General features: G+C 57.8%; 2 protein-coding genes across 4 annotated transcripts; one reads left to right on the top strand and one right to left on the bottom strand.

Moving 5' to 3' along the window:
• The first annotated feature begins 47 nt into the window (after positions 1–47).
• On the top strand, positions 48–10,848 carry Hes3 (hes family bHLH transcription factor 3). Of its 2 annotated transcripts, XM_074081505.1 has the most exons (5): positions 48–536; positions 4,861–4,923; positions 8,038–8,133; positions 8,225–8,306; positions 8,777–10,848. In XM_074081505.1, the coding sequence occupies exons 2-5, from the start codon at positions 4,888–4,890 to the stop codon at positions 9,148–9,150; spliced, it is 588 nt and encodes a 195-aa protein (XP_073937606.1). In that variant the 5' UTR covers positions 48–536; positions 4,861–4,887; the 3' UTR covers positions 9,151–10,848. The 2 variants fall into 2 exon arrangements, with proteins under 2 accessions (XP_073937606.1, XP_020022259.2); XM_020166670.2 differs by lacking the exon at positions 4,861–4,923 and having other exon boundaries at positions 8,777–10,807.
• Positions 10,849–10,881: 33 nt separating this feature from the next.
• Positions 10,882–21,763, bottom strand: Gpr153 (G protein-coupled receptor 153). Of its 2 annotated transcripts, none has more exons than XM_020166672.2 (6): positions 21,612–21,763; positions 16,747–17,187; positions 15,981–16,410; positions 14,145–14,337; positions 13,588–13,772; positions 10,882–13,286 (listed from the first exon to the last, which is right to left on the bottom strand). In XM_020166672.2, the coding sequence occupies exons 2-6, from the start codon at positions 17,100–17,102 to the stop codon at positions 12,615–12,617; spliced, it is 1,836 nt and encodes a 611-aa protein (XP_020022261.1). In that variant the 5' UTR covers positions 17,103–17,187; positions 21,612–21,763; the 3' UTR covers positions 10,882–12,614. The 2 variants fall into 2 exon arrangements, with proteins under 2 accessions (XP_020022261.1, XP_020022260.1); XM_020166671.2 differs by having other exon boundaries at positions 16,747–17,151; positions 21,612–21,761.
• Between the last annotated feature and the right edge of the window lie 172 nt (positions 21,764–21,935).

The raw sequence follows: 21,935 nt of genomic DNA, 5'->3' as shown, positions 1-21,935 counted from the left end.
CGCGTGCCGCCTGCGTGTTCTCGCGAGAACACCGCCCGCCGCGGCCGGCGGCCTGAATTTGGCGGGAGGGCCCCGCCCCTCCGGCCCCGCCTCGACCCCGCCCCGAGGCCCCCGAGGACCGCCTGACCCCAGCTGGACCAAGATCAAGCTGGTTAGAGAAGTTGCCCTGGCGTCTGCTAAAAGTTGGCCCCAAATTCAAGAAAGTTCCGGTCCTGAGAAACGATTTTCGTCCTCCTCTCCCGAAACCTGACACTAGGCAGCGCGCAGGCGCGAACGGGGACTGCGGACTGAGTCCGCGAGCGGCGACCCCAGGTCATCTTTCTCTGGTCCCCAGGCAGATGGTGCCTGCGGCGGGGTGCAGTCCTAGGAAGCACCCCAGTCCTCACAGTCGGGCATGCACGCGACAGGATCGCCGTCTAAACAGTGTGGAAGAAGAGTGGCAGTGCTCAGGGTATCCTGCGGGCTTTAAAAAGCACAGTGTGTTCTGACTTCACCTGGGGGAAAGAAGCTTATACCTGAGCCTGGGAAAATGAAATGTAAGCCAAGGTCTTTGATCATTCAGTGCCTTTTTGGTGGCGGGTTTTTTGTTGGCTTGTTTTGCGGTACTGGGGTTTGAACTTTGGTGATGGGTTTTTCGAGTTAGGGTCTCTGGAATTACTTGCCCGGCCTGGCTTCGAACTGCGATCCTCCTGATCTCTACCTCCTGAGTAGCTACGATTACAGGCGTGAGGCACCAGAGCCCGGCTGACTTTAGAGGTTTTTGTGTTTTCTAAAATGACTACTATGAACATATGTCACTGTTATAATGAGAGATTTTTGTTCCTGTTTGCTTTATTTAGTAAATTTTTTGGTTGCATTGGGATTTGAACTCTTACCATTTGAGCCATGCCCCCAGTCCTTTTTGCTTTAGTTATTTTTCAGATAGGATCACGGGGGTTTTGCCTGGGCAGTCCTGGGACATCCACAATTGTCCTCTCTGCCTCCCGTCTAGCTAGGATTATTATTTTTATTTTTAAATTATTTAATTTTGTTTTTCCCCAGGATGACCTCAGACTACGATCCTTCAGATCTCTGCCTCCCAAGTAACTGGGATTACAGTGTTCGCCACTGCACCGGGCCCCACTTTTTGATTTTTCATTGACACTAGACTTGTATGTATTTAGGAGCTAGAATGTGATGTTTTGGTTATGTCTACATTGGGTAGTGATCAATTCAGGGCAGTTAGCATATCCATCACTTTAAACTTCTATCATCATGGTGAGTGTATTAGAATTACTCTCTCCTAAGTATATGGATATATCTAATGTGTTATTGCTTTCTGCTTGTGTTTTTTGGCAGTACTGGGGGTTTGGACTCAGGGCCTCACACTTGCTAGGCAGGTCTTCTCTCACAAAACATGCAAGCCCTGTTTTGTGTTGGGTATTTTCAAGATAAGGTCTTGAGAACTATTCCCCAGGCCGGCTTCCAAACCTGATCCTTCTGATCTCTACCTCCTAAGTAGGTAGACTCACAGACAGACCTGAGCCACCAGCACCCAGCTGTATTATTTTTTATATTCACTCTGCTGTGCCTTAGAACATCAGAATTTATTCCTCCCATCACATAATAACATTGTATCTGACATCAGCCTCTCCCCTACTCTTCACTTTTTTAAAGGCTTAAATGTTGTCATCCCTGGGAGCTCAGAGAGCAGCAATGCAGGGGAAGGGCAAGGAAGAAAATGGCTAGAATAAGCAATGCAGGGTGTGATAGAAGTAAAATAAGGTTGAGGTGAGAGAGGGGTGAGAGAGGGGTGGGAGAGAGCCCCTGGGATGGAAGGGCAGCAGGGTGGACAGGCTGCATGGAAAAGATGCAGGGGCCAGGCCTTGGGCTTTTAGGGACTAGCACTGGCACGCCTGCCTGCCCCTGGAAATGAGAGCACTGGGGGTGAGGGGGTGGCAGGGTAGAGGGGGGGAGAAGAAGGGAGGAAGAACTGGCACTGACCTTGAAAGGCAGAGGTAGGAAAGAACAAGCCTGAGGCAGGATGGGGGAACAGGCCCCAGAGGAAGCTGGAGCCCAGGGTGGTAGTCAGCCTTGAGGCCTGTGAACTGTGAGCCCTGCATTGGAACCCCTCACCTCCTGTCCCTGCAGGTCCTGGCAGGAGCCCTAGTGGCTGTCCACACAGATGGAGACATGGGCTGGCATCACAGGCTCCAATACTATATGTCCTAGCTTGGTGATCTTGTGCAAGTCAATTCTGTGAAGCTTTGCTTCCTGTAAAATGGTGATCTAATTTCACTGTCAGGGATTGGTACTCCTATAAAGCCCTGTACCATGTTGGGATGGTCTAGAATGTATGGGAATGGTGCTCAGGGGACCATGTGCTGAGCTCTGGTAACGGGAATTGCAAAGATCTAATATCTTCAAAACCAAGGTCAGGATGTCGGGGAGTGGCTCAAGTAGTACAGCACCTGCCTAGCAAGCTGTGAGGCCCTGAGTTCAAACCCCAGTACCACCAAAAAATCAATAAACCCACAAAAAAACAATAACCAGGGCCAGGCTGGTGATGTGCTCAGTGGTAGAGCACTTACCTAGCATGCCAAGGGCCTGAGTTCCATCACCAGCACAGCAAAACAAAAGAAAACCAAGGTCATAAACTGTTACTGGGGTCTAAGAGCAAGAGTTCCTGCCAGACTGAGGACCTCCCCTCTGTGCCAGGACACCTCAAGGCCACCAGAGGGTGCTCATCGCACCTTCACTTCAGGGAGTTTGGCCTGGGGGAAAAAAACCATTCCTGCTGGGGGAAGCTCCTCCTCTGGCTCTGGGCTTTGACTCTCCACTCATTCTGAGGGCTTGCTTTATTCCCAGGGACGGACTATCGCCATCCTGGGGGCACAGGGTACCATGTAACTCCAACTGGAGAGCCTGAACGATACTCTGTCCTCTGCCCATCACCTCCCCTGAGGCTTCATCAGCCCCATGTTGGAGATGGGAGAAAGAAAAGAGAGTCAGCCCTCTTCCAGGTGGGGCCATACTCCAGGGAAGGGGAATTTTTAGAAGTTGCTGGCATTGCTGAATCTGCCGGGCTCACACAGCAGTGATGGAGAGAAGCAAGTAAGCATATCTGTACAACTAGGCATGCATATAACTCAGAGAAACAGAGACGCACAGACACACAGGGAAACACACAGAGACTTGCTTTCCCACCAGAGAGGAAAGTAATCTGATCAAGCTCCCCTCTAGACTGGGGGTGGGGGGAATGACAGCCCTGCAAAAATGTAAGAAAGGGGAAAGTCCTCAGTCCTGAGTTGCCTCCCTTGTCTTTCCTTGTAAATAAGCATGTGAATGTGTTTTGTTCGAGGAGCTTCCAGGCAAGCACAAAGGGGACCCTTTCTCATGCAGTAGGGTCCCTTTGCAGCCCCCCTTCTCCCGTCCTGCCATCCCCTCACAGGCTAACATAGACTTTCTTTCCTATGCCCAACTGGGGATCCACCTTATTTTAGACAACCCTAAACATTTCCAAGTTAAACCACAGTCTGAGATGAAATCAGGCTTCTGTTTCTTAAGCAGGGTTGTTTTATTGAGCATGAGAGAATGGATATCCAGAGTAAGCAGGAGGCAGGTTTGAGACTAGGGCAAGGCATTCTTGCTTCTCACAGGTACTCAACCAAGCACCTCAATCCACACACGAGCTTCTCAAGATCCAAGTTTGCTCCTGTTGTAAATGTTATCCGAGCCTGAAACCAAGTAGGAAAATGTCCAGGAAGCTCACCTCTTCCTCCTTGATGATGGGTGCCAGGCCAATCATCTTCCAAAAGCTGGTCCCCTATAGCCTCTAGTCATTCACAGGCCTCCATCACGTCCAGTGTGCACATATGCACGTGGCGGCCGGGAGGGCACTGGTGAGGGGCCTGTCCACTGTGGCTCTAACTCTCTCTCCCCAGGAGACAGCCTGGTCTTCCAAAAGCTTTTTTTCCTCTCTGGCCATTCCAGGCTGGAGGAATGAAAGCACCTTCGCTGTAGTCTGGAAACGGGTAAATGATGTGTAATTTATGAGCACATCAACCCGAAGTACATAAGTCATATGTGCACAAAGGGGCCGGGTAAATATTTAAAGATTAGAGCCAGCTGGGGGGAAACACAAAAGGCTGGGACAATGGGGGTCTCTCTGAATTCACTCTCCCTGAGCTGGGCCAGCCTGGTCAGCGTTGATGCACTCACTGGAGTCCCAGCCTTTGTCCCCTGAAGGGCCCTCGGCTGCTGGGCTATTCGGAGTTCCAACACAGCTAAAGAGAGTTAAACAATTGCAGCCTCTCCAACCCCATCTGGAAACAATTGGCTGAGTCATTTCAGTGCTTTTGCTGTGTCCCAATAGTTAATTACACAGAGCAATCACTTCATTCCACTTTGAAATGCATCTGCAGAAGGGAACAACATGCTTCTTTCTCCAGTAACAGAACCCACAGGGTTCACCAGTTAGTACTGATTTAAATGCTCAGAAGTAGGGCAGGCATAGTGGCTCAAGTGGTGGAGTGCTTGCCTAGCAAGTGTGAAGCCCTGAGTTCAAACCTCATACCATCAATAAATAAATGTTCAGAAGTGCAGGAAGGAAAGGGCTCCCACTCAGGGCCAGTGGCTGCCAGGCCTTCACCTGGGACGGGAGGTGGGACATCTGGTAGGGCTCTTGTCCTTGAGCCTGCAAGCCCGCTCCCCACCTCGTTTCCAGACCTGACTTGACTTTCTTGTTTTGCCAACGTCAAGAAAACCAAAGGCATAAACCACTTTTACCTTAAAATTCTCAGGGTGAAACATTTTTCCTTGAATGAGCAAAGGGGGTCTGGGTTTCCCCAGCACTCCTCCTGGACCTGTACTCCTTTCCAGGTGCCTTGGGAACCCCAGCTGCTAAAGATGGAAAAGGAGTTGGTGGCCTACATCCCGGTTTGCGTAAGCCCGGTTTCTAAGTTGGTCCCTGAGTCCCTGACCTTCCCAGCAGCCAGAGAGCGCTTTGTCCTGCTTGCTCTTGAGAGGGCACGGTGAACTACGAGGTGCCTCACTCCCCACGTCTGAAAATGCTTTTCTCTGTTCCCCTTTGGAGCGAGGGTCTGCCCGAGGGTGCCCAGAAGCAGGACTTGCAAACTTGGCGGAGGAGTGGACCATGAGTCCGTAGGCTGGATCTCTGAGGAGGGGCTCAGTAGATTTGTCATCTTTTCCAGTGACCTTGTCGGAAGCAAAAGACTTGATTCACTAGTGGGGGAAGTGGCTCCAGAGGGAGGATCCGGAATTGGGAAAAAGTGGAGGTAGAGGGGGGGAAGCTGTCTCAGAGCTCCAGGAAAAGGGAAATGAAAAGTACACGCGTGTCCCTTCTGGCCTTGATGCTGCACTGTCCTCAGCCCGCTGGAGGTGAGGAGCTGGCCAAGGGGGTTGTTTATGGAGGTGGTGAAATTCGGAGAGTAGGGGACATCCGCACCGATGGAGAGACCCCTGTTCAAGAACAAGCCACAGGGGACGATGCAGCCGGCGGTGCCGAGCTGGAGGTGGAGAGCAGCGGAAGCGGCGGCATATTAAATGGACCCGGGCGGAGTGTGACCGCTGAGAATCCCACCCGAGGCCTGACCTCCCGCAGCCAAAGCAGAACATTGCGAATTAGCGCATTTTTCGGTCAATTTTCCACTGCCTAAGGAACACTAAGCCACCCACGTGAGCAGCCCCACGCGGTGCTCCTGGGATCCCTGGGCACGGGCTTGGGAGGGGTAATGGTCCCTGAAGCAGCGGGTGTCAGGGTGCAGGCAAGGACAGCCCGGGCGAGGCCTTTTATGGTGACCCTAACTCTGGAGAGGGGGCGGGCCGGACACCCCGTTGCGGGCCGCGAGAGCTGCGCCCAGGGCCATTGGTTTGCTAATGCGCCGGGTTGAAAGGCGCGGGCGGCGGTTTATGGGAAAGGGTTGTAATTAGAAGACAAATTGCCCCGCTGCCGGCGCGGCTCCTGAACCGGGAGGATAGGGGGTGTCCCGCCGGGGAGAGGCGCGCGCTGGGCCTCCGTGCAGATGTGCAGCAGCTGGAAGCCCGCGCGCGGCGGGGCGCCGGGAGTTTGGCCCGGAGGGGGCGGGGGCGGACGCCGCTTTGTGAGGCCCGCACAATACCCTTAACACTCCGCTGCCCTCTTTGTGCCTGGCCGAGCCTCCCGGCCTCCCCGCGGCGTCTTTGTACCCCGCCGCCACTGCCCCTAGCCAGTAACTAGTCGCACGGAGGCCGCCCCAGCCCGGCTAACCCTGGCGCTTCAAAGCTGCCCGGCGCGTGCCAGCACCCGCCGTTAGGCCTCGGCCCTGCCGGCTGCCCCCGACCCAGATAGGCCCGGATCTGGCTCGCTGGCCCTATGACGGGGACAGGAGAGCGCCCCAGAGTTGATGTCGCCTCTGCCTCAGCCTGAAAGGGGGAGGGCGGGGCGCGATTCTCCACGCTGCTTGGAGCCTAGGAGCTGGCAGGTGGGGGTGGGGTGTGTAGGCGGGGGAAAGATGTCCCGGCCTGATGGAGCTGGCGGGCCACTAGCGACCGAGCAATTTCCCCTCCTCCCACACCGAGGCCCTGCAGAGGCTGGTTTGTTCATTGCTCTAGCTACAGGGATCAACTGCCTAACTTGTGTGACTTCATTGTGGCCTCGCAGGCAGCCATGGGGGAACTCATTGTCCAGAACCCCATTTTACAAATCCCCAAACTAAGGCAGCAGAGTCCAATAAAGGGAGGTGTCTAAGTTTGAACTCTGGCACTTCCCTAGAGATCAACATCCCATCAGTCACAGCTACTAGAGTCCAAATCTGGAAAACCACCTAAGGGGGACTGCACCAGAGTCCTGCTTGCTGTAGGGCCCAGCCTGTTCTGGAGCAGGTGTCCCATGTGCCTCCTCCACTGGGTTTCTGGATGTCCAGCCATAACATGAATAATGGAGAGGGGTTCAAGGACCTGGACCTCCTAAAGTGCGGGCTGGAACTCTTCCCCAGATATCTATGGTGTCACTCACCCCCAGCCCCCGATTTGTGGGATTCAGAGAAGGCCTGAGGGAGTTCAAATACAATTCCAGTCCTTCCCTATTGGGGGAATGGCCTGCCACCTGAGGAGCCAGTCTGGAAGCCCAGGATTGGGGGTAGAAGGTGGGGGTGGGAGGCGATGACCCACCTGCCTTCCAGCCAGAAGTGTCCAGGTTGGGTGTCAGCACTACAGTCTCAGGCCCCAACAAGGAGGAGGCCCGCTATGGCCTGGAGGGTGGTCTGCATGCTTTAATGGGACACGTGTTGCATCGTGGCCCCCTCAGGCCTTGCCTGTGCCTGGCTTTGAGCAGCCACAGGCAGAAAATCGCTACATTGTCCCAACATTAGGGCGACTAATTTGGCGTCTCAGCACAGGCCAGAGCGTGAAGTAAGTAGAAAGGCATCATTGGCCAGCCCTCCTAGTCTGGGCATCTTCATCAGTCCCAAGGCCCTGAGTTCTGTCATAGTCATTAGGGTGGCCTGTGGCCATGGACCTCCCTCCCCCGGTGGGCAACCCCCATTCAGGACTTGGCAAGTTGACCCAGAACCTATGCTGACTGGGACCAACTGGGCATGGAGGGGATGGGCCTGGGAGGGGTCCCCAGACTCCAAAGTGGTGGGAGCCAGAGAAATAAAGAAAAGGCAGAGAAAGGGGAAAGATGTCCCCGGGGAAGGAGGAGGGGTCCTGAAAGCCAAAAGGCAGCCTGGGCTATAGGAAAGGGGCCCCAGGGAGGGATGTGGGGATCATCCCCGCTGCATCCTTTTTTTATCTCCTCCCCCTCCGGGTGTTTCTAGTTCTGAGGACCTCATTGACATGTAAACGAGGGTCCCCTATAAAGGCAGTGCTGCCTCCTGACAGCACAAACATCGCAACATGGGCACAGAGCCCACTCCCCGGGGCAGCTCCAGTGGCCCAACCAGCAGCTTCCGAAAGGTCTGGGGTCCTGAAGGTTGGGGTGGGCGCCCTTCCTGGGCCAGTGGGAGTGGAGGGCGGGAGGGCCAGGGCCAGGTCGCACTAAAGGCTGTTGGTCTGCAGATCTCTAAGCCGCTGATGGAGAAGAAGCGCCGTGCACGCATCAATGTGTCCCTGGAGCAGCTCAAGTCACTGCTGGAGAAACACTATTCACACCAGGTAAGATATGAAGAGGATCCCATACCTGATCCCCAACCTCACCCCTTCACCTCAGTCTGTCCAGCTAAGAGACCTTTCCACGGATTGGCAGATCCGGAAACGCAAGTTGGAAAAGGCCGACATCCTGGAGTTGAGTGTCAAGTACATGAAAAGTCTTCAGAACTCATTGCAAGGTAGAGAGGGAGGGCCTGGAGGGGCTGGAGTAGAGTGCTGTGAGGCCACAGCCATGGATATGACAAAGCTGGGTAAAGGAGGGATGGGACCAGACCTGGTGGTGCTTGCTTGTAATCCTAGCACTAGAGAGATTGAAACAGGAGGATCTGGGTTCGAGGCCAGTCTGGGCTACACAGCGAGACTCTGTCTCAATTTTTTTTTTTTAAATGAGGGATGGTTGGAGAGAACTCCCAACTGGTTGAGGAGGGGCCACTAACAAGCTGGGGTGGAAACAGGAGGACCAGCAAAGGCACGCCTGGCTATGGGCTTGTGATACAGTTGGGCAGAGGTCTGCAGCCAGGGGGGACACTAGGGTCGTCTAACTTCTCCTTTCTCTTCTCCTTCACACTTCTCCCTCCACTCCTCTCCTGTCTCTTATTCTCTCCTCCCCCTTCCTCCCCATTTCTCCCATCTGCTCCCCTCCCACCAGGGCTCTGGCTGGTACCTAGCGGAGCTGAGTACCCGTCGGGCTTCCGAGGCTGCCTACCCGGCGTAAGCCAGCGCCTTCGGCGCGGAGAGGAGGGTGGTGGCGGCCTGCGCTGCCCCCTGGTGCCCGAGCGCGCGGGCGGCAGCACCATGGACAGCGTCAGCCCTGTCCCAGAGGCGCGCTCTCTGCGCCGCCCCTGCGTCCCCGCTGTTTGGGCTCCTGTTCCGGCTGCCGGCGGCTCCCGGTCCCCGCCACCCCGGCTTCTCCTCCCCAGAGATCTCCCTAGCTCCTCTACCAACATCCCAGAGTCACCACCAGCGTCCTGCCGCCGAACCGAGAACCCCGAACCCGGGCTGCGCGTGTGGCGGCCCTGGTGAGACCTTTGCAAGACCTCGTACTCAAGACCCCCGCCATGTGGTCTGGAGACGCCGAAGCCATTTCGCGAGCACCCATAGTGACTGCGGGGGACCCCTCACTCGCCCGTTCTGGTCGTGGGGCAGGGATGGCCTGTGGGCGCTGCCCACACATGAAAGTGGATAGACACACCGAGCCAACTCGGGTCGGGTCTACAAGTGTGGGCAGAAGCACCCCTACTCCGGCCCCACTTACTCAGGCCAGATCCACTTTCTCCTCCTCCCACCTCCAGGGGGACTGGAAGGGGATGCCCTGGGCTGCGCTTGTTTCCCAGGGACCCCGGGCAGGCAGCCCGCCCCTGCCCCCGCCCCACGGCCGCGTCTCGATGGGAAGGTCGCAGTCGGCAGCGGCGCAGAGCGGACCCCTTGCAGCGAGGAGAATCGCTGCCCCGCCCCGGCCCATTCAGCCCGCGGCGGGCGCCCAGTTCCCACCGGCACAAAGCGCGCCGGGCCCCGCCCCACCAGCGAGGGGCTCCCAACCAACCCATCCCCACACGGGACCCTCTCGGCTACCATCGACACCCACCCCCACCGCACGCGGCACGGCCCACCCGCCCGGAGCGCTTTCCTGGGCTGGCCTTTAATGAAACACCCAGCTTGTGGGCCCCCGCTGCCGGCCCCGAGCACGGGCCCCGCCCCTAAGGGGCTCCGCCCACTCGTAGTCCCGCCCCGTCCCGCTCGAGTTCTAGGTCCGACTCATTGCTTGGCTGGGCCAGCAAACCGTGTGCAAGAGCAAACCCCGGAGTCTGTCGTGGAAGCAGGAAACATTCCTCTCTGCAAAGACGCCTGTCTAGCATGTGTGGGACCGGAACCCGCAGAGCCCACGTCTCCTGACCCCCAGGATCGTCAGAGAGTCTACAACCATCGGTGGTCCTTGGAGGGCTCGGCACCTGTTTATTCGTCCATAAATGAGGTCATTGCTGCGCTCGGACTTTGGTGGTGGGAGATTCTAAGTCAGTTTTTCTTCCTCTGGGCTTCTAGCAAGGGGGCAGTCTGGGTATGGGGTCCGAGATCCTGGCACCTCCACCCACCAGTTTGTAATTAAGAATAAAGACAGGGCGAACCTCGGGCGTGGGTATAAAGAGGCCACGGAGGTCCTAATTTCTACGATGCCCATAAACTAAGCCCATTCTGTTCCCATTGCGAGGAGGACTCACGATGCCTTGGCGGCCCACTCCAGTGGGCTCTCTGGAGCTAGAACGAGGGCAGAGGTCCCAGCTAGGGCCATCTCCTGGGTCCCCACTTCCCCGGGAGTTGAATGGGAGAACACCACTGCTGTCACCAGGTGGCGGCCTCGTTCCTCTGACCTGAAGGCGAGGCCTCCGAATTCCAGCGTGGGGGGTCTGCCTTAGGGACAGGTCTCTCGAGGTCTGGCTCCAAGTGCCCTTCCTTGCCCTGCTCGCATTCTGGAATCAAGTTCACAGTGACTGGCAGACCCTGGCAGCATTCTAGGATCAGGGGTTGGCACTTGCACCAAGGGCCTTTTCTTTGGTGCGCTTTGGTACCCATTCATTGCTGCATAATGGTGGCTGCTTCAGGTCTGTAACACTTGTTTGGAGAAAAGGGGCAAATCCAACCAATGGCACACTAGCCTAGGAATTCAGGCTCCAGAAGGAGACATTTGGGAGCAGCTGGCCAGTCCTGCCGTTAGGTTCTAGAAGGATGTTTTCATGAAACCAGGCTCAGAGTGCGAGATGCAAATCATAAGGAAATTGTATTGGGTCCTGTACAGAAGAGAAACGCTGTTTTCCAAAAACTACAAACAGATCCTTGGCTCTGGGCTGAGTGGCGGTATGTAGACAGAGCTCCCTCCCCACAAAGTTCAGGGTCAAGCTCTTCATAAACACAGCCAGGCCTGGGAGCTGAACGGTGTGCAAGTGAGCCCCAGGCCCCAGGGTCCTCTGCTTGGGATCCTCCCGGTAGATTCAGGGGAACCTTGTCCCCGCTGCAAGTATTGCCATTGGATATGAAATACAGAGAGTGCAAACCCAAGGTGACAAGTGGGCCAAGTGGCTAGCTGGTGGGCTCTGTCCCCGGATGACACGCCGGTCCTTGAAGGCACAGTAGCATTGGCCATGGCAACCCCTTCTAAGGCTAGGGCTGGACTAACTGCAGTCCCCTGACTTGCTCCCTTGTGGCCAGCTCATTTCCCACTTACACCACAGCCAGGGACTACAGGGGCTTCTGAAGCCCATCGTTTGGCATTCACCTGTCCCCACCCCCAGCAGCCTCTTCTGGAGCTGGAACCCCATCTGGGAGGAGGAGATGGACCTGGTCACCTGAGGGGCAGAGAGACAGGCTAGGTTTGTGCTGTCTTTGAAACTGGCTTCAGGGCCATATTGAGGGGCTGCTTTAGGATGGCAGGGCTATTCCTGGGGCCTTTCCTTTGCCTGGGAAGGTTCAGGCCTGTGGCAGAACCCAGGCCAGCTAGAGTCTGCCCAGGAAGGACAGCAAAGACAGCCCTGTCCCATCCTTTGCCAAGGGCCACCCCTGCATAAGTGAGGGACTGGAGATGGGCACTGGGATAAGGAAGCCCACTGCCTCCCTTTGGTTTAGTCCTCTCTGCACTGTGTACCCACAACTTTCACAGTGGGAGTCAGAGTGGCTGATGTGGTGGGGGACAGGAAAAGATGGTGGAGAAATGAGTACGAGGACACTAATAGGAGTCAGGGTGGCCTTGGTGCCAATAGTGATGGTGCAAAAGTGTTGTGCTTAGCTGGGGTGGAGTGAGTCCCCAAGGGGGAAAGGGGCACTGAAAGTGGAAGGCCTAAGGCCTGGGGACCACACGCTGAAGACTGACCCTCACAAAGGACCCTCAAGAGGGCCCTAGATGACCTCTCAGATCTGGTCCACTCAGTGGCAGACTTCTTCAAACAGCCCTGAGAGATACCATGGTCACCTGCTCATGACAGATAGGGAAAGGAGGCAGAACAAGTCACAGACAGGGAGACCGATGCAGAGAGCTTGACCCGGCTCTGAAGACCCCTGGGCTTAAAAAGAACCTGCGGTTGCAGCACAGAGTAGAACGCAGTGTGCAGTCCAGTGGCTTCTGGTTCCAGTTTCTCTAAGGCTGGGACTTTGTTCTACTGGTGGCCCCGTCCCAGGGTTCCCTGCACTCCTAGGCCAGTTGCAGAGGGCCAGGAAAGGCACAGTCAAAGTGCAAATGTCATCCCCTATCCAAGTCTATCCTCCCTCTGCCTGCCCAGGAGAGGCCGTGCCCAGCAGTGGGTTCATGCCAGTGCAGTCTTCCAGGACGGCCAGTGGCTCTCTAGGGAACACCGGCAGCGAGGAGCCAGAAGCCAGAGGCGCTGAGGCCTCTGCTCCCTCACCCCTAGGAGGGGTGGTGCAGATCTGGGCGCGGGACACAGTGGCTTCTTTGGTGCTGTGGCCCCACCTGCCTGGCGTCCATGGGGAGGCGCTGGCGGACCCTAGGTCGCCGAGCCCAGCGAGTCCGAGTGCAGCGTGACGTAGCCCGAGGACTCGGAGGGCGAGCTCAGGAAGCTGCTGGTGCTCCCGCCGCCGCCCACCGCGTGCAGGCCGCCGGCTTCGCCCCACGACGCGCTCAGGCCGCTCTGCAGGGGCCCGGCGTGCGCACGCGCGGCTCGGCGCGGCCCGGGGCTCCGCCGTGCGCCGCTGCTGCCAGGGGGCGGCGGGGCGTCGCCGGGCTCCGCGCCGTCGGGGGCGGCCGGGAAGGGCCGCGAGGGGGCCGGCAGGCGGCGCAGGGCCTGCGGCTCGCGCTCGAAGGCGGTCAGGGCGAAGGCGTCGGGCAACAGCGAGGCCGAGGCGGAGCGGGCGCCAGGCCCAGGGCGGCGGCGCGGGCTGCCGGGCGGCGAGTCGTGGGCGCGGCGCGGGCCGCCGTCCAGGCCCGGGGGCCGCAGCGACAGCAGACTCTCGGCCGAGCGGCGGCGCGGGCGGAATGGGGGCGCGTCCTCAGCAAAGGCCAGCAGGCTGCCACGGCGCTGGTCCGGCTTGCCCGGCAGCACCAGGTGGGCCAAGGCTGCCAGGTCCTCACCAGAGCCCCAGCGTGGAAGGAAGGGGGGCAGCGGGGCGACAGCCCACATGTCCGTGTCGTCGTGGGAGAAGCGCCGCGTGGGCGGGACCTGTGAGGACCCGCCGGGCTTTAACCAGGAGCTGCCCTCTTTGCACCCTGCAGGGCAGCCTGGTTTGGAGTGGTGAGTTTTGGGGCAAGTGACAGTCTCTCTGGACCTGTGTCATCTGAAGCTTGGGTTGGTTGGGGAGAAAACAACAGACACCAGCAAAGATGGAGGCTGGGGTGCCTCCCTCTGTGGATACACAGGCTCTGTGATTTCACGCCAAATCAGAGGGAGTTCAGAGGAAAGGGGGTGTCAGAACGGCCCACCACCCACACAAGGGGCCCCTCCTGCCCTGCCTGGCGCCTACCTGCAGGTACTGCATCTTGTCTTCCTGCAGGGGCTGCAGGGGGTAGAGCCGGGGCAGGCCTCCCTCTAGGGCGGTGAGTTCATACTTGGCCATCTTGTCCAGGCCTACAAAGTCACCTCCACAGCTGTAGTCGAGGGAGCGTTCCAACACCAGGTCGGGGGGGATGTCACCCTCCAGGCTGGTCTCTGCAGAGTGGGACAGAGGCATAGGACCATGGAAAGTGGGGGCATCTGGGAGTCCTAGGGGCTCCCCATAGACATGCAAGGCAGAAACCTGGTTAGCCAACAAAGGGCAAGGTTGAGGTCCTGGGTTGAAGTCTCTGTTATGCCACCCTTTAGCTGTCTGGGAGTCTGACGGCTGTCAGGCAGTCTGGGAGGTGACATCCTCAGCTACATTCCTCACTAGAGATAGAATACCTTGTAGGACACTGGCTTGGGGTGATAAAGGAAGTGTCTGGCGGTGGTGAATGGGGCATCTCCAGATAGCTGTTTTCCCACTGACCCCAGTGACCTCATCTAGGTGCCTCCCTCCCACGGGCACTCTCAGGTCATCCTCACCATCCTCTGCGTCCTCATCGTTGGCCACGAGGGCCATGCACTTCTCCCAGACAGCCTTGAGGTCAGCCCGGTAGCGGTCACACGCCCAGAGGAACACAGGCAGCAGCAGCGCCTGGGTCACGGAGCACCACAGCACACAGAGAGCCATCCAGGGCGCAGAGGCATCAGCCCGCAGGCTCCTGAAGCTCACCACCTGTGGGTGGTTTCACAGGGCCCGGCCTGACCAGCAGGTCCCCTCCCTCACTGCCCTTCCTGGCCTCAGTTGCCCCAGCTGTACAGCAGTTCTCTGACCCATTGGCCAGAGGAGCAGGTCGTCCCAGGAAGACCTCTAGATTCTCGGAGGAGAGCATCAGAGTGGAGGTGGGAGTTCCTGCACACGGAGTGCTGCCCAGCCCAGTATACTGTGAAGGGCTGTGTGTGTGTACAGCCCTTCACAGTATACTGGGCAGCTCTGGACATCTTCTTTCCCACATCACTCCCATGTTTGCCCATGGAGAGAAGTGGGCAGCTTCCTGCTTTGGAGGAGAGGGACAGACTTGGAGAACCAGGTTTCAGCTGACCTGTGACTAGGGGTCTCCTCAGCCCTGCCCCTACTCCAGGGGTGTAGGGCTTAGACCTCAGAGGAGATTTTAAGAGCAGAGTGTCCAGCCAGGTGCCTATGGGTCACTTCCAAGGGTTCACTCAATTCTCCAGTCCCAGGAGAGGCCTTATTGTGCCCTCACCCACCTGGAGAGTGTTTAACAATTCCCATGACTGAGTGGAAGTGAGACACCATGTTGGTTCTGCCTACCATTTGTGAGCTGTGTGACCTGGAGAGAACCATTACACTCTGGGACTGTTTTTCCATCTATGAAACAGGCTAAGAACACCTCATGTTATCTACAGAGGGTGATACTGACACAAAAGGCCATAGACATGCGGTAAGCTCCATAAATGACATCCCCTTCCCTGCTCTGAAGAGAAGCTGGGGTGAGCCCCTTACCCCTCCCAGGCTCCACTCTGATCCCACAGTGCTTTGTGGTTTCCAGAGCAATTTCACAGTTTCTTCCCTCCCATCAGCACAGGGACTGGTGATGCCTGAGAACCCTATAGTGGAGGGTAGCAGGTCTGCTGGGAGTGGAGCAGTGGGATAGCAGGGGCTACCTTTCAAACAGGCCCCCTGACTCTGATGCTGCCACCCCAGCCGTCTCTCTGGAGCTGTGTTCTACAGGGCCTCTTGGGATGAGGCCCTCCCTGTGGCATGGATGAAGCCTGGACTCAGCTCCTCTCCCTGTCCTGCTCCAGACCTCTTGCAGCTGGAGCCCTGAGGTTGGCTACTAAGTGCATACCTCATTCTTGGGCCAGCCAGTTCCCAGAAAAGACCCCTGGCAGTCCCAATGGACCTTTGACCCTTGTGTGAGGCCTTCCTCAGATTAGCTGTCACCCTGACCTTTCCCAAACCTTAGAATCAAATGCAACTTCCCAGAAAACATTCAAGGCCTGTCCTGGCCTTGCTCTGTCCTCACTCAGGTCCCCATTACCTACCCGTCATATCCCAGGACCTGGGCCCACTGGAGGGTCATTGGGCGTGTTGCCTCTGTATTAAAGGGGCCTCAGGTGAGGGGAGCAAGTTTCTCTGAAGTGGGGCAGGAAGACCCGATCGTCTGATGTGGGCTCAAGTCCCACATATGATTGCCCTGGCTTTCAGCAGTTCATTTATCTCTCTGGACTTCACTTTCCAAATCTGTAAAAGGGGGTGATAACCTGCATCTCAAAACATCGGGCTTAAGGGTTCAACCACCTAACGCCCACCCCTGTCCACGTCTCCCAGGGCCCCTTCCCAACACCCACACCCACCAGCACAGGGAAGCCCATGAGACAGTCATAGATGACCACGATGGCAGCCACCAGGCCTGTGATCTGCAGCGAGGTTTTGGCAGGCTCCGAGCCGTCGATGGAGGAACGGCGCTTGCCCTGTGCGTCCTCTACCACAATGGTGGGCACGGTGAAGGCACGGCGGTCAGCACGCCGCCCGCCCTGCACAGCCAGCGTCTGGAAGAGGGTGATGGCTGTGCAGACCACGCCCATGGCCACACTGCCACCCACCAGCAGCAAGAAGCAGACGCCGAAGCCCAGGCCAATCTCCGCCACGATGAAGCGGCAGCCATGGGTATAGAATCGTTCACTCGTGTCGTGCCAGCCAACAGCAGGCAGGGCTGACAGGATGAAGGACACCATCCAGATGCCCATGACGGTATGCACTGCCTGCTTCTTGGCGTTGCTCAGCCTGGCGTGGGGCAGGGCAGGACAAAGGAACCCAGTGTCACTGAGAGGTTCCTGCTTCCCACCCCCCTCCCCACATCATAGTCATGGCACAATCACGGTGAGACCTTGTTCCTGGCATAGGAGATGAACATGTACACTGTCGCCAGGCCTTTCTGAACTGGTCACTTGTATACCTAGGTGCACGTCCCCAACAGCCTAGTCACCCCCCCACCTCCCTGCCCACCTCAGCACGATTACACTAGGGCTCTCGCGTGCACACAGGTACACCAGGCATGTCTTTGTGTCATGCACGCACCGCTCCTTCCTTAGGACACTGGACTCTCTTGTGCTTGCTCACCGGTAGTTGACAGGCCAGCGGACCATCCACATGCGGTGGTAGGAGAGGGAGGTGACCGAGAAGCAGGTGGCCAGGGTGAGGGTGTAGAAGGTGGACACGAAGACCTTGCAGAGACCCTCGTTCCACTCATAGTCAGGGCGCTGCCGCCGCAGCTGCACCACAGCGTAGGTGGCGATGGGCACCGCCACGTTGAGCATGTGGGTGGCGGCGAGTGTGCACAGCAAGAACTCCAGTGGCTTCCATTTCTTCTGCTTGGCACCAACGCTGAGGATGCCCCAGGCATTGGCCAGCAGGGAGAGGCCTCCACATGCCAGCCAGCCCACCGCACTGCCAGGCAGCCGCCGCTCATCACTCATGGTGCATCCTCCTCTGAGCCAGGCCTTGTTACAGAGCAGTAGCCCTCACCTGTAGCGGATCAAGGACATCAGGGACCACGAGCAGCTGTGGGGCAATGAGCATTCAGTGACTTCTCTTCTGACTATAGCATTAGCCCTTGGGGTCCCCCAGGTTGGGGGGGGTCCCCCATATGTGCTACTACCTGTCTGATCCTGGCTTATATCAGGCTGCTATTCACATCTCTCTGTGCCCTGGGGCTACCTGCCCAGGAGGCAGTACACAGGGGTGCCCCTCACTTCCACCCATTCCTGATCAAAGTTTGGAGTCTGGGCTTTTTCTTTTTCTTTCTTTTGTAGCACTGGGGTTTGACTTCAGGGCCTCTTACCTCTTGAGCTACTCCACTAACACTTTTTCATGATGGGTTTTTTTGAGATCGGGTCTCAGGAACTATTTGCCTGGGCTGGCTTCAAACCGTGATCCTCCTGATCTCTGCCTCCTGAGTAGCTAGGATTACAGACGTGAGCCACCAGCACCCAGTGAGTCTGGGCTTTCTTCCAGGTCACCTGCGTCCTCAGGCCAGGCACTCTTGCCCCATGTGTTCTAGCCCTGTCCCAGAACAATCCTTTTCATATCGTGTCCTCCAAAATTTTCCCATACCCATGCCAGGCTTTTTCTTGGATGTCTTAGGGACTTTGAACTTAATCCACCCTTTTCACTTGGCCAAATGAAGCCGTGCCTGGGAGAATTAAGCCTCTCAAAGCTTTCTTTTCCCTCTCCTGCTCCTCCAAATGACCTGTGAGCTAGGGGTGAGCTGGTCACCACTCTCACACCCTGGAGTGTCAGTCTGCTCGTCTAGTCAAGACTCCAGCTGGCCTTCCCCAGCCAAGTTCCCATGAAGACCCTGGCACAGCCACAGGTGTGGGGGGTAAGACTCCAGCACACTGGCTGTGTGGCTTGGCAAGGTCCCTGGCGCTGCGTCCTCTGTCACGGGGACTGTCATGCTTCTTCCACAGGGAGGCTGGGGTAAACAGCCCTGGGCCCACATCTCACACACAGTGGGTGTGGTAGTCAGCAGTATGTCCTGGATGGCTTGGGGAGCATGGCCTGGAGACAGCCCAGACCTTGACTCTGCAGAACTGCCAGCTGCCTTTGGACCTAAGCCAGGGACATAAGATGGTGGCCAGGAGGTACGTGATGGGCAGTGCCCCATCCTGCCAGCAGGCTGAAGGACAAGCCTTCCCTCTCCCTTCCCAGCTGGGCAGTCTTCATCTCCCCACTGTCTGTGCAGGACTGCCCAGCCACCCGGCCTGTATCCTAGAGTAGGTGGCACAGGGTGGTCTACAGTGTACTCTGTTGACACTTGGCCCTCCTCACCTGACAGCCTTTTAATCTCACTTGCTACTTTATTCAGGCCTCTCACACTCATGGGCTCCTGCCACTAGCCAGGGCCACAGGATTCCCCTAGAGACAGCATCTCCAGCTTGGGGTGGGGAGGCCACTGTGGCCTTAGCCAAGCCCCTTGGCTCTCAGGCAGGGAAAGCAATGGTGTCCTGGCCAGCTGGCAGGCCCCTCTGCTGCTCTTGTCTGTAGTTTTTTTTTTAAACAATACTGGGATTTGAACTCAGGGTCTCACATTTGCTAGGTAGCACTTTACCACTTGAGCCACTCCACCAGTCCTTTTTTGGTTGGGTATTTTTGAGATAGGGTCTCATGAACTATTTGCCCAGGCTGCCTTCGAATCATGATCCTCCTGATCTCTGCCTCCTGAGTAACTACGATTACAGGTGTGAGCCACACTTTTGTTCCCGCTGTGTGGGATTGGGATTTGGACTCAGGGCTTCACACTTGCAGAGCAGGCGCTCTACTACTTGAGCCACACCTTGAGTCCGCTTTGCTATGGTTATTTTGGAGATGGGGGTCTTGTGAACTATTTGCCTGGGCTGGCCTCGAACTTCAATCCTCTGGATCAGCCTCCCAAGTAGCTAGGATTACAGGGGAGAGCCACTGGCCCTGGCTTGTCTGTAGTTCTTCACATCTATCTGTGGCCTGCTCCCCCAGCACATTCAGGGACCCTCAGGAATGTGTCTCATTCACTGTTGTGTCTCTGCCCCAGACCTGCCCAGACCCAGGGGAGGGCTCTAGTGTAGAAACCAGTGTCCTTTTCTAGCCTCCTGGGTGGGGGTTTTAGGGGTCAGGGAATTTCCTTCCCAAGGATTTCTTGGGGGGTCACTTCTTGCAAAGCAGTCTCCCCTTCTCCACCCAGACCCAGCATGGGAGGTAAGGTGGTCCTGTCCAACTCTATCAGGCACCCCTGTGTGCATTCAATTTAGGCTGCAGGACTCCAAGCCCAGCTCCCGGCTTGTTACTGGATGGCTCTGGGCCTTGGTTTTCTCATGTGTAAACCAGAAAGGACAGTGCCTACCTTGAAAAAGTGTTGAGGGTGGTTAATGGACTATGCCGGGGAAAGTGCTTACAGGAGAGTCAGACACCCAGGAAGCACACACTGCTTCCCAAGGACCAAGACACTGAACTTTAATGTATGGCTGAGGCTCAGACCTGCAGATGGATATTTAGTAGGGTCAGGACTTGAGAAAGCATGGCTTCAGGGGTGAGGAGCCACAGGGCTGAATCTGGCCTTTGGTGTGCCTGGCAGCCTACACGGGTTCACAGCAGGGAGTGTGGGAGACTGTGGTAGGCCAGAGGTCACCGACACCAGTAACCTCTACATTATCAAACAGGAAACCAGACTCAACAGCCACCTGGAGGGTGGCCTTCTATTTCTTCATTGGACTGGTCTTCATTGGGCTGCCTGCCTGCCTTAGCTGTCAGATTGGGAGGCCTTCAGATACCCAAGCAGACTTGTCTGACACCTGTGACCCTGGCATGGTCCAGCCCACCCTGCCCATTTGTTGCCTGTTGCTGCAGGACGGTAAGGAAAGCATCCCAGGCTGTTGCCAGCACACTTGAAGTGCCAGTTCTTCCCCTTATCTAGCCTAAGGAAGCCTTGCTGCAGGGAAAGGCTCTAGGTCTGTGGGCAGGGAAATGTGGTCTGTAAGGGAGGGAGGGAGGGAGCACCTGCCTGCAGACAGGCACAGTTCTGTGAGCTAGTGTCCCTAGCAATCTTGTGTAAGATTTTAAAGGTGATCCAGAGGTTGGGGACGTCGTGGCTCAAGTGGTAGCCAAGGGCAAGTGCAAGGTCCTGAGTTCAAACCCCGTCCCACCAAAAAAAAAGGCTCAGTAGAGGCAAAGAGAGGTAAAACCATTTGCCCATATGCCTGAGCCAGGATTGCCTGACACCAAAGTCTTGGCCTCTCAAGTCGTAAAATGTTGGTAACAAGGCACTTTGAGAGGCAAGGTCTCTCTGAACCTCCTATCTCTGAGCCTCCTTCCTGCTGCCTGGAAACACAGCAGCAAGATCTTAGCCAGGGCAACAGAGAGGAAAAAGTGTCAGGGCTGGGCTGGGACCCAGCACTCCTGGATGCTGAGGTCTGGAATTATGAGTGTCCTGGGGTAGTGGATACTATGTCTCTTAAGTGCAGAGTGACAAGGGCTGGCTGAGGGGACGGCATGAATGACCACAGATTCAGAGATCACACACCCACTGTTAATCCTTCACAGACCCCTGGCTGGGTCCCACCAGTGTGTCGCTGCCCCCACTAGCCAGTTCCTCCGACAGGGTACCCAAGGCATCCCAAGCATTTCCAGGAGAGGCTCCCCATCTCCCTACCAAGAAACCAACGCACGCCCTCCCCAGTACAGGGCAGACTGTAGGTGCCACGATCCCGGGACCCACCCAGCCCCTGAAGTCGCACTCCGCAGTGTCTGCGGGCGGGGCCGTGTCGTGACGTCACGGCCCCGAGCCAATGAGGCCGCGCGGCTCCGCGGCTCTATTGCGCAACACAGAGAACCCAGAACTTGAAAGGATTCCCCGGGCTCGGTCAGCGCCCGCCAGGCTCCCGCGGGCCTGCGCTCTGGGCTTCCGCCCCCACGCTGGCCTCCGCTCCTGGTGCGCCAAAGGGTCCCGCAGGACCCGGCCCCGCCGCCGCTCAGGGCAGGGCGGAGCGCGCCGTGTCCTCCCTCGGCCCCCCCCACTCCTGCGGTCTCGGTCCCCCGGAGCTGGGATCACCCCTCCCTACTCCTAATGGGGTGCCCAACCCCGAGGGCGCGTCCAAGAGCGATGGCCGAGGGAGCCGGATGCTGGCAGGACTGCGCCCTCTCCCTCCCTTCCGCACCCTTAGGATTGAGCTGGGAAAGGGCGGGTCAAGGACCCCCAAAGTGGCCACCCTGTTCCCTGCGAGCCCCTGGGGGTGGCGCTGTAAGGCCTGGGAGCGGGAGAACCGAGGGAGGGGCTGGCTCCCGGGAAGTTACCCCGAAGGTCCCCAAGTTGGGCGGCGGGGGGGAGGGGTTCAGCCCTAAGCCTCTTGGATGGACCCTGCAACGGACGGAGCGTCCACAGTCCCCTCCCCGCCTAGCCCTCCCGCCGGGGTTTTCCCGCCCGGCCGCCCCCGGGCCAGGGCGGCGGCGCTCACCCTGCATTCGGGCGCCCGGGGCTCCGGCTCGCTGCTCTCGCCTCGGGCTCCAGCTGCGGTTCCCGCGCCCTCGGGCCGAGCGCGGGCGGCCGGGGACCGCGGGGGTGGCTGGCGGCGGAGCGCCCCGCGGGCCAGGGCATTCTGGCGGCGGCTACCGATGGCCAGAGCGCTGCGCGGCGCTCCGCTCCGCTCGGCCCCGCCGCCCCTCCTCTCGGCGCCGCCTCCGCCGCGGCCGCGCTCGCCTCCCGCTGCTCGGCTGGCGGCGCTCGGGCGGCCGGGGGTGGGGGGCGGGCCAGGGCGCATGCCTCCACCCGGGCCTCCGCA

Source organism: Castor canadensis, chromosome 7 (assembly GCF_047511655.1).
Source record: "Castor canadensis chromosome 7, mCasCan1.hap1v2, whole genome shotgun sequence".
Taxonomy (NCBI): domain Eukaryota; kingdom Metazoa; phylum Chordata; class Mammalia; order Rodentia; family Castoridae; genus Castor; species Castor canadensis.
This window is presented reverse-complemented; position numbering and strand designations above follow the sequence as displayed.